Below are 12,480 nucleotides of genomic sequence, written 5' to 3' on the forward strand. Positions count from 1 at the left end.
GTGATACCTCTATTGCATCTTGAGGCGTAATTGGCCCAATCCAGACAAGCTTTCTGTCCATTTTTAACGCCCACCATGCGATCGACAAGGTGCCATGGAACAGCACGACCGGCACCAAAACATCTTGAAAGAAGAAGCAAAAGGAAAGAAAGAAGTGCAGATCGGCGTCAATTGGACCCAAACAAGACGAGTTTACTAATGGATTCGAACGCCCACGAGATGCCACGGTGCAGCTCCAGGGATGCTGCAACATTTTAATGAGCCCTGATTGAAAGTTATAAGGGGGGAATAAAATAAATTCTGGGGCTGGCTCATTAAAAAAGGAATACAGAAGGTAAAGGGACTTGTTCTACTTATTCTACTTCCTAGTAATATAATCTGACTAAACAAGATGCACCATCTAATTGATAATGGATATGAATACCCACGATACAAGCAGCAAGGTGCCCCAGAGTGATGCCACAGATTCTTGATCATCTAAATGAACCCTACCAAAAGCTCGGCAAAATAAATATTTTGGGCCAAATGAACAGAAAAACAATAATCAGCCCAAACAAGGTGAATTGGCCCCTTAAAAATGCACTTTGATTGATTTCCATACCCACAAAAACATTGACAAGTTGCTAAGAATCAGATTTAATGATCAAGAAGCCTGCTATATGACACCAAATTTCATCACTGAACCAACTAGGGCTGGAGAGTTTCTTAAACATTTGAAAGATTATCGACTTGAGACTCGAATGAATTCCAGGCCAAATTTCAGGGTAAACCGAAATCATACATTGGAGTACAATCAACCCAAACAACGTGTACTTCCTGATGTATACCCCCACAGTGCGAGTGACAGGGTGCCATACAAAGCTTGAGTGATGCCACGACACGAACCCTGACTGAGCAAAATGAAGACTGCAGCAAATTGAAAGCGCTCGGGCCAATTTTTCAGGCTGAGCCAAATGAAATAAGGAGACAGCAGAAACCCAAAGCCACGCCCTTTCTAGATAAATGGAAGTGGCATAGCACTGCATTGATGAGCCTTTAGAAAGCAGCTCGAATGATGCTCTAACTGTATAATGAGCTCTGACTGAAAGATATGAAGAGCGCAACAAAAGAAAGAAGCTCTGTGCCAATTTTGGACCGGGCCAAATTTCAGAGCCTGAAAAAATTCGACAGGGTTCTACCAAGCGACTCTGCATTTTAAACGATTACCAAAGGGAGCAGTGAAACAAAAGAGTGCCAGAAAACTTGGGTCACTTTTTTGCACCAAGGCCAAATTGAAGAGGAATACCGGGAGTGAAAAATGATTGCCGTGTTCCGAGGTGACAGCGGTTCACTCTGCCTTCGCTATTCCTTTGCTTGTCGTTAAAAAGGGAGAATAATGCAAGTGACAAAGCTGCTTATTTTGTGCTAGTGTAGTCGACAAAGTAGCAGTAAGACCAATTCGGAACGGGTCTTGGCAAGGTCAGCGAGATAGAGGGATTAGTTGTAGAGCCACGACATTCCATTACAGCGTTTGACAATTGTATCAAAATCTATCAGCAATACTCAGATTTACAGTGGAATATCAAATGGCCCCTTCGGAGCCAAGGAGAGACGAACACGGTTGACCCTATCGGAGGATTCCTTGAGGCAAACCGATTTGGACAACAAGCGATTTGCAATGCAGCCTAGGTCCAGGGATACAGATCACGTATAGAGAGGTTAATAGAACTGAATGGGGGCAGGGGAAGGACTTGCACAAATATATTACATTGCACATACATCTCTTTACTTTTTACCCTTCGCTGAAACTAGGGGACCCAGATATGCTGTACATTGGATGGGTTGAAAGATCTTGGGATGAATTGGAACACTGACTGAACCCCAGGCCTTTTCACCTGACCTACATCAACATCCTTTGAAGCTAAATGAACACAAATCTTTACACAAAATCTGCTGGAACATCTTACCAGAAGAGTGATGTATTTACAAATTACTAAATATTTTTTTTAGCTCTAGTGAATGCATTAACTTACTAATACTTACTATGCCAAACGATGCTAATCGTTAGTAACCCATTAGATATCCATAATGTATTTGTTTGGAAATTATTTGTAGATTTGTAGATTGTATATTGAGCTGGCTCTGTCAGGCCCAGCTGCCTCCCAACACTCCTCCTCACATGGAAATGTCTTGTTTTAGTGACTAATCCTCCTATTCGCTCACTCACCCATGCTGAGAATTTTTTTTATATGTTTTATGTAATTTTTGGGTTTTTTTGCGTCACGCCTGCAGTAGGCAGCTTAGCCCTGTCCTCGGCTTATTTGCTGAGGTGGACACCTCATGCTGACATGCGATAATTACACCACAGGGAGCGTCACTCTAGCGCTGCGTCTTAACCATCCTGAGAGAATAGTCTTCACGCAACGGCGGCTTTAAATCAAATAATTTAGTACTTTAGTAAATCAGTCTGAGATCAGCTGTCAATCCATTACGTCTGTTAGAGATACCAGGGTTTAATGGAATATAGATTTGACATTTTAGCTTTTAGAAAAGTGATTTAGTGACAGAACAATCGTAGCATCAGTGAGGGTCAGTGTTTGCGGCTAATACAAACCCAAATAAAGTCTATTTGGGTTTTGTTATGAAAACCTGTTTAAGAAATGTAATTTGAACGAAACTCTTCACCTAGACTAGCTAACATATGCTAATATTTAGAATTACTGAAAAAACTTTTATGCCAAAACAACTTTAAAAATAAGCTGAATTGACAGTAATGTTAGCACTAATATGTCCAGGGTGTCCATGCTAACACTAAATAATCAGTCCAATCAGTTAGATGGACCTGACCTAACAGCATTCATGAAACTGTAAGGTTCTATAGAGGCTACACTAAGACAGCTAGCTATCAAGGTATACAATAATTATTTTTTACAATGTAAATGCTCACCAGAAAGCTAAAAATGGCTTCCCTTACAACATTTCTGGGAAAATTTTAAATACACATTTTTAAAACTTTATAGCTAATACTAGCCAGCTAGCTGTAATGAGCGAACCCTAACCATATTTATGGGAAAAATGTAAAGCCATACTTTCAAACTGTTTGTGAAATTAATAAAAAACTTAATTGTTTATAAATTGTTTACAATCTTTCTTGTTAATGCTAGTCAGCTAGCTACAGTGAGATAGCCTGACAGGATTTATGAGCAAAATTAAAAGCTGTACTTTTAAAATGTGTACAATCTTTACTTTTAAGGCTAACCAGCTAGCTCCAATGAGCTAACCTGACAGGATATTTGAGGTGACCTGAAAGACGATCTTAACCCCCTTCTCATTCCTAATGCTAATAAGTTTGTTAATATGAGCTAATATGACAGGAATTATTTTGATAAAATGTGCATTAAATGTTAATAAATGTTCATTAGCTTTAATGCTAATGCTAATCGATGCTGGGGCGTGAACCCTTTACCTACAGAGGTCCAGGGTTCTCCTTTCTCTAACCTGCCAATGTTTCAGAGGTAGACATATTTATTTGAATGCTTAAGGTGCATAACATGATATAAATTGTCATTTTCTACATTCTAAGAAAAACGCGTGTAAAGAATTATTTTTACAGCGAAACCAAAGTTTCAGCCAAAGTTTGAGTGGAAACTCTCACGACCCGCTAAACTCGGCTAATCCATAACAAGCGCGTCCATTTATTTACATCTCGCTTTTGTGCTCCTGCAGGGTTTTGCACTTCCACAGAGCCTTACATGAAAATAGAATAAATACAGTACGATCATATCCCTCCCTCTCTCTCTCACTCTTTATTGCTCTGTCGTTCTTCTCGCCGCCTCCTCCAGTCCTGTGATACGGGACTTGGCTCCTCTCCTTCGTATGTTCAACAGCTGGCCTTTCGCCAGGGTATTTATATTCTATCGCACGCAGACGAATGTATTCATTACTTCCAATTCTCAGCATTTTATCTCTGCACTCGTTCGTCTTTAGAGATTTTGGCGCAAAAAAAATGTTCTGCGGTGGTTATTTCCCTAAAACAGCAAGCCCGGAGATGTGTTCCACCTCGTGTACGATTTCAATTTTTGTATCTTTGTATGGTGTATCTATTTTTAGTTAAAGTACATGGTGGATTGTGTTTGACGACGATTCCTTCGTTGCTGTTTACTCTTTCTGGGAGGAAAAGAAAAAAAAACTGTATATTGTTAGTAAGAAATTTTTCGAATGCACTGGAGACTCCTTCCATACTTTACTGGTTCCCTTTCATTCTTTTTTAACCCCTTTCCTTCAAATCACAAGATTTTCTATTCCAACTTTTTGGATAGTCACTTTTTTTCGTCCTGAAGTGTTGCTATGATAGAAAATGAACCTCTGGACCAATCAGAATGCAGCATTTGGCAGCGCCATGGACTGAACACCAGGACTGTTACAAGATTTGATTTGCAATGGCACTGACTAAATAACTGATAGGCCACTCCAAGCAGGTACAGTGCTTTCTTTCTTTATTTTTTTTTGCCTTCTAACTTCCTGTTTTATTTGCTTTCCTGCTTCCTGGTTTTATTTGCTCTCCTACTTCCTTGTTTTATTTGCTGTTCGTGATTCTTGTTTTATTTGATTTTCTATTCCTGGTTTTATTTGCTCTCTTACTTCCTGGTTTTATTAGATTTTCTACTTTCTGGTTTTATTTGCTTTTTTGTTCCTTGTTTTATTTGCTTTCCAACTTCCTGTTTTTTTTTTTTTTGTTTGTTTGTTTTTCTACTTCTTGGTTTTATTTGCTTTTCTATTTACTGGTTTTATGTGCTTTTCTTGATCCTTTAATAAATTTTAAACCCCTTTATTCGAAGCAATTATAAACTTTTCTAATTGAGCTGTTTGGATAGAAATGCTTTTAATGCCCCGATTTGTTGCTATGATGGAAAAATCTAATCACCTCCTGGACCAATCCGAACGCAGTATTCGGCAGCGCCGTGGATTAAACCGCGTTCACGAGGTTTGATTTTCAATGGCACTGGATATAAGTAGGGCAGGATGATGAGGGCACTTTAAAAACATTATTGAGCCTCTGTGTGTCTGTCTCTCTCTGTTTCGCCTGTAGGAAAGCAGTTGGATGTCATAGATGCAGCACTTGTCCAGGTGGCAGAGACACATGGTTCCTAGTGGCTGCCATCAACCCAGTGAGATGCCAGACCGATCCATTTCACAACGACAACAACTGATAGGCCACTCCAAGCCAGTCCTCGGGGCATTCCACCATCTTTAGTGCAGATTGTGTGTGTGTGTGTGTGTGTGTGTGTGTGTGTGTGTGTATCTGTCGAAGTTTATACGTGTCTCAGTAAGAAAAATAAGAGGGACAGATGAAAAATAAATAAATAAATAAACACGTCTGTGCCTATTTGCTCAGCTGTCACACCTCTTGACTCTGGAGCTCCTCGTCATCCCGAGCCGAGTCCTCGATCAGCCCGAGGACGCACAGATAAATATTTATTTCTGCTCGCGGGGGTCCAGGTCAGCGGGTCTCCACGCAGCGGTATTGTCAATAATAAAATTCCGAAAGCAAACTCCATTTTTGATTAAGTCCAGGATCTAGCCGGCGTTCAGGAGTCTGCAATCACGCCAGCCGTCTCGAGCGCTGTGATTAACGGCTATTTTCAGATCGAGGGCTTTGAGGGGGTGCAGGTTAAAAGACGCCTTCAAGTGAAGTCGAGAGTGCAGGAGCGACCTGGGGATTGCTTTCAGGCATTATGGATTGTGTATATGACGTGTGGGTGATGTGTAATTAAGGGGCTGCCAAGTGGGAGGTCGTAAAACGAATAACGGAGGGGTGGCCTGTTTGGGTTTATAGCATTTTTGTGTGTTAGAGTGAAATAATTTCCGTCCTGGAGATTTGTACTGTAATGTGGTACAAACCTGTATTCAAACCTCACACATAACTACTTGCTTATAATCAACGTTTCTCAGTAATTTGGCAAGCTGATGGACACGTGACCACAAGATTGGCTTCTATTTGAACATCCCATTTAGATGAAGTCCCCATTCGCTCTCAACTCTTCTGGAAAGATGTTCCACTATATTTTTGAAGATTTTTGTTTTTTTAGTCAGCATTCACAATCATCCTAATGGTGTTATCAGAATTAATTGGAGACTAGTTTTTGTAACAAAAAATGGCAGCACAAGGCTGCACGCAAAGTCACAGGGAGCACCAACCTTCATAAGTCTATGTACCAAAAGACATAGTCCTGTGTACATCATGAGCTGTGCGACTGCTGCTATTCTGACCACATGCGCACCATGTTACTGAGCTCTGCACACACGCGAGTTTCTTGCCGGCAACAACCATCATCTCCAAACACTTGTCCTCACACATCCAACCCATGGAAAGCAAATCTTCATGGAGCTGGCTTTGTGCACAGGGAACAGGTTTGAGTCTCGTAGTTTAATCGAAGAAAACATTTCAGGTTTTAAGCAACTCCGCCTAATCAGCCTTTTTTAATGTATCTATTACACACAAAGTGCACACACACGTTCCATCGCAGCCGCGTCTGAAAACAAAAATAAATCAATCAGCCGGCCGCTGCATTTGCGCTCCGCAGAGCCGAAATCCAGCAGCAGGACGATGCTAATCGCTTCTTTATTGTGCACTCGGCATTCGCATTAGAACTACTGTCGTTTTTTAACGAACTCAGCACAACAGATGTTTATGAAACACAGAGCTTGTGTTCGGCGGGGATCATCGGATGCCCGGTTTTATAATAATGACTAACAGTTACACAAATGTGCTTTTCAGCAAGCTGTCATTATCCACACACAAAGGAAAAAAAACAGAGGCCGAGATGTTTTTAGGAACAGACAGGAACGTTCCATACTCTGTTAGCGCTCACCGCTCCAGAAGAAAGCGCAACACTACAAATTCAAATGCTTGGAAACTCAACGTCTTTCAGAACAGCTGGTGAAAACACAGCTCCTCAACTGTCAGAACCATGACGTCATGGGTTTTTTTGTTCATCATAAATAAGTAAATAAATAAATAAATAACACATAAACCTGAAACACACACCATGTCTGATTCACTTCCTGCAGGTGAGTCAAATGGTGGCTTCAGTAGAACTTCATTCAAACACATCCTAAGTGTGAACTCTCTTACTTCCTGTGTTTCATTTTCTACTTCCTGGTTTAATTTGCCTTTTTTTTTTTGCTTTCCTGCTTCCTTTTTTTTTTTGTAGGAAAGCAAATAAAAAATTATCACACAACTTATTGTATATGTATAAAACAATGAATGGTAACAGGTGAACATGTGTGTAGATGTGAGTAGATGTGAGTAGATGTGTGTAGATGTAAGAAGATGTTTGTAGATATGAGTAGATATGAGTATATGTGTGTAGATGTGTGTAGATGTGAGTAGATGTGAGTAGATGTGTGTAGATGTGAGTAGATGTGAGTAGATGTGAGTAGATGTGTGTAGATGTGTGTAGATATGAGTAGATGTGAGTAGATGTGTGTTGATGTGTGAAGATGTGTGAAGATATGTGTAAATGTGACTAGATTTGTGTAGATGTAAGTAGATGTGTAGATATGTGTAGATGTGTAGATGTGTAGATGTGAGTAGATGTGTGTAGATGTGTAGATGTAGATGTAGATGTAGATGTAGATGTGTGTAGATGTGAGTAGATGTGTAGATATAAGTAGATGTGTGTAGATGTAGATGTGTAGATTTGAGTAGATGTGTGTAGATGTGAGTAGATGTGTGTAGATGTGAGTAGATGTGTGTAGATGTGAGTAGATGTGTGTAGATGTGTGTAGATGTGTGTAGATATGAGTAGATGTGTGTAGATGTAAGTAGATGTGTGTAGGTGTGTGTAGATGTAATTAGATGTGTGTAGATGTGAGTAGATGTGTGTTGATGTGTGAAGATGTGTAAAGATATGTGTGAGTAGATGTGAGTATATGTGTGTAGATGTGTGTAGATGTGTGTAGATGTAATTAGGTGTGTGTAGATATGAGTAGATGTGTGTAGATGTGAGTAGATCTGTGTAGATGTGTGTAAATGTGTAGATGTGTGTAAATGTGTGTAGATGTGTGTAGATATGAGTAGATGTGTGTAGATATGAGTAGATGTGTGTAGATATGAGTAGATGTGTGTAGATGTGAGTAGATGTGTGTAGATGTGAGTAGATGTGTGTAGTCGTGTGTGGATATGAGTAGATGTGTGTAGATGTGTGTAGATGTGTGTAGATATGTAGATGTGTGTAGATGTGTGTAGATGTGTGTGGATATGAGTAGATGTGTAGATGTGTGTAGATGTGAGTAGATGTGTGTAGATGTGAGTAGTGTGTAGATGTGTGTAAATGTGTGTAGATGTAAGTTGATGTGTGTAAATGTGTGTAGATGGTGTGACTGCTCTTCTTGGAGAATGGAGGGATTCTTTCACTGCTCCACCACTGATGAATCGGTTTTGTCAGAAGAATATGAAGCCAACGCAGTGCCAAGCAGCATTACGCTCCGATTACATTCACAGAATCACTGCATCCGTCACACAGCTCAGGCTCCTCAGGCACCACGACTCGTACAGGACTGAGGATCTCCAGCAACGTTCAGAAGAAACCAAAAAGCTACCACTAGACTCAACGTCCCACAATGCAATGCAGCTCCACAAGTCTTACTTTTGTTCACAGAGCGTCGAAAAACAAAATCTAAAGAGTGAAAGAAAGATGTGAGTGAGAGACAGAGAGTGGAGAGATGGAAAGTGGAGAAAGAGAGAAAAAGAAAACAACAGATAGGAGAAGGAGATGGAGATACTTGGGAGACAGAGCAACAGAGAGACGAGAAAGACAGAAAGTGGGGAGTGAGAGAGACACAGATTAAAAAAGATGGAAGTGAGAGGCAAAGAGAAAGGGAAGAAAGAGGTATAGAAACAGTTGGAGAGAGAGAGAGAGAGAGAGAGAGAGAGAGAGAGAGAGAGAGAACATGAAGAGGGACAGAATAAGAGAGATTATTGAGAATTACTTTATTATTGTTTGTATGTTCTTTTAAAGTTCTTTGGATGTTTATCGAGGGTTCTTTGTGGGTTCTTTTTATGTTTATTTAGAGTTCTTTGAAGGTTTATTGAGGGTTCTGTGAGAGTCTTTAGGAAGTTCACTGAGGGTTCATTGGGGGTTCATTAAGGGATCGTTGAGGGTTTATTTGAGGTTCATTGAGGGTTATTTTGGGGTTCAATGAGGGATCTTTGAGGGTGCATTGAGGTTTCTTTGGGGGGTTTATTGGAAAATAAATGGTGATTAACTCCTGTGAAACTTTTTACAATATGGAAACCTTCTGTGAGAGGATTTTATATATAACTTCTAGTAGTTTCTCCAGACAAACCAAAACGAGGTTTAGTATCTGGTTGTTTCTTAGAACCAGAAGAGATTTTCATTTATGAAAAGAAGAAACCTGTAGGAAAATTGTGAAAGAAAAAAAAAACAACTAGAATGGGAGAACTTTAGTGAGAACCACTTGACCCGAGACTTCCACAGACGTCTATTGTTAATCCAAAGTGAAAAGGTAAACTATAGAGAGTGGAAGATTATGAACATGTCCTACTCAACATGTTCTTGGAGAGTTCTATATGACGCTTTCATCTGCTCAATTCTTCAGTTTACCGTTTCAATGCTTTGAAACAACATGACGAAGATTAAACTCCTGCTCTCGTTTCTCCATGCTAGTGATCTGCCTCGAATAATCCGGCTAATCGATACCTCCTGAATGCAGCAGCACTTTCCTCTGGGATTCCTGAAGCGTTATATAACACCAACATTGACCAAGCAAACATTTAAATAAGACCCGAAGCTCTCGCACTCGATGCCTCTGTAGAGCAAATCACCCGATGATGGATCATCCGAGGTTCCAGCACGATTGCTCCGCCCACCTCTCAGATCACCTACGCATGGAATCGCGCTCACCATAAGCACACGGGTTTCTGGCTACAGGTCCGATCATTCCAATTAAGCCTCCTGCTGATATCGACCCGACTGCAGCCTGGACAGCGTGAAGAAATCAATCGCTCCTATTGTTGCTCAACGTTCCAATTATTCTTCTTGCCTGACTTGCGCTAAAAATAGGACAAAGAAGAGCTATCACATCGTCCAGGTTCCTTACAAAGTTCTTCAGTTGTTTCTAGGGGAATCCTTAGATTCCTTTTAGATGTTTCCATGTCAGGAAGCAGAACTTTATAGAATGCTAAGAACCTGTGCAGCCTTGAAGAGCATGTGGTGGAAGAACATCTTTGAAAGAATGAATGAATTTAGCAGAACACTACTGTACCTTCTCCCATTCACGGTCCTTGTTCAAGACGATAACCACCAGTTTGGGATTCTCCTGATAGCCGTCCTCGGTGAAGGACAAGTCCCGGCCGTCCCAGGTCACGTTCATCATGTACCTGTAACACACACACACACACACACACGGTCATGAGGTTAGCGATGTAAAGAGTCTGTTCTTTCAGTCCTGCTGATTCTATTAACGATGGAAATAATGGATGAAGGTCATTTGCTGAGGAATTAATGAACCATCGGACACCTAACAGCTGACCGAGATCAGACCTCACATCTCACATCACGCAAAAGATGAAAAATCGGACTGAGATGATATTATTAGCATCGTATGAGATCAGCATCTATCACTGACACTCCTTTGTCTTTTCTCCTTGACTGTGATGAGAGACAGAGAGAGAGAGACAAAAAAATTCAGGAAGAGAAACTGAACTTGGGAGATAGAGAGAAAAATTTATAAATAGAGAGAGAGAGAGAAAGAGAGAGAGATAGAGAGAGAGATAGAGAGAGAGAGCGAAATGCAGAGGTAGATAGAGAAATTGAGACAGAAGATAAAGAGAGGGAATGTAAAGTAAGAGAGATGAAGAGAGGGAAATGGAGAGATGGAGAGAGAGATAGAGAGTCAAATGCTGACAGAGAGAGAGAAAGATAGAGAGAGAGAAATGGAGAGATGAAGAGAGATAGAGAGAGAAATTGACAGATAGTGAAGAGAAGAAGAAGAGATGTGTAGGTTTTTGTGAGAGAGGAGTTCAATGAAGGTGCGAGACGTTTTGTATCACATGTCCATCACATCACACTCGGACTTCACAAACCCGAGCAGCAAACGAATATTTCAGAACATTATCAAAAAATAAAACGATAAATCTGAGCTCAGAAATACAATAAATAAATCAATTACACTGAGATTTTAGTGATCTCTTTAAAGGCCTCAAAATATTCCTCAAAACTCAAATGAAATACATTTGTGGTTTTTAAAATCCAAATACGAAACAAAAACAAAAAATAAAGCCACAGTACAGACAGACAGACAGACAGACAGACAGACAGACAGACAGACAGACAGACAGACAGACAGACAGATAGATAGATAGATAGATAGATAGATAGATAGATAGATAGATAGATAGATAGATAGATAGATAACCATAGCAGCTATAACATTTAGCGCTCCTCTTCTCACTGATTGCACCAAAGCACACATTTCTGGAGATGCACATGACAGAAGATCTCTCCTGGACCACCAATTAATCAACACTTTTTACAAAAGCCCAGAAGCACCTTCATTTCCTGCCCAGCTGAAAAGGGCATGTCACCCTCCACCCATCCTCACTACATTTTATATATATATATATATATATATATATATATATATATATATATATATATATATATATATATATATATAGAGAGAGAGAGAGAGAGAGAGAGAGAGAGAGAGAGAGATAGATAGATAGATAGATAGATAGATAGATAGATAGAGAGAGAGAGAGAGAGAGAGAGAGAGGTTATATATTCTATATATAGGTGCATAGTGATTAATATATGTTATTTAGGGCGGAGTTAAATATAATGTAGAAAGATGAGGTTTGTGTAATACGGTCAGACTCTTTATGTAAATTGTTAATAACCAAATATAACCAAAAGTATTTTCTTGATTTTTCTGTATACACTTTGTTTTTTTTAAGGAACACAGTGCCTCTACTCAGAGGTGGTTCTTGGATTTTTGCTGTATGAGGGTAGGAGGGAATAAATAATAAATTCTATTTGACTCTTTGCTTGAAAAGCAACATGGAGTTAAATAAAGCCGGGTTTCTATAAATAAAAGGGCAACTTGGGAACACTCAGACGTGCACCATCACCATATTCTTCTAAAAACCAAAGGATCATTCACAACATAAATAAGGCTGGAGTGAAGGGATCTATCTATCTATCTATCTATCTATCTATCTATCTATCTATCTATCTATCTATCTATCTATCTATCTATCTATCTGTCTGTCTGTCTGTCTGTCTGTCTGTCTGTCTGTCTGTCTGTCTGTCTGTTTATTTATTTGTCTGTCTAAATATTATAATTGTATTCTTTTATTGAAAGTATTATTTTATTTAATAGATGAATTATATTTTTATAAAATAAATTCTATTTTTAGGTTAACAGTCTGTATTATGTGAAAGTTTGGACAGTGTGGATGTGTGAAAAGTTCTC

The 12,480-nt window shown here is 39.6% G+C and overlaps 1 protein-coding gene across 1 annotated transcript in view; it reads right to left on the reverse strand.

The window, feature by feature from the left end:
* The window catches only part of grin2aa (glutamate receptor, ionotropic, N-methyl D-aspartate 2A, a), a 104,885-nt gene that overhangs the window by 31,039 nt on the left and 61,366 nt on the right, over positions 1 to 12,480 (reverse strand). Inside the window, 1 exon segment of the mRNA XM_046866752.1 lies at positions 10,270 to 10,384. Coding sequence (XP_046722708.1) covers positions 10,270 to 10,384 — 115 coding nt within the window.

Source organism: Silurus meridionalis, chromosome 14 (assembly GCF_014805685.1).
Source record: "Silurus meridionalis isolate SWU-2019-XX chromosome 14, ASM1480568v1, whole genome shotgun sequence".
In the NCBI taxonomy this organism is placed as follows: Eukaryota; Metazoa; Chordata; class Actinopteri; order Siluriformes; family Siluridae; genus Silurus; species Silurus meridionalis.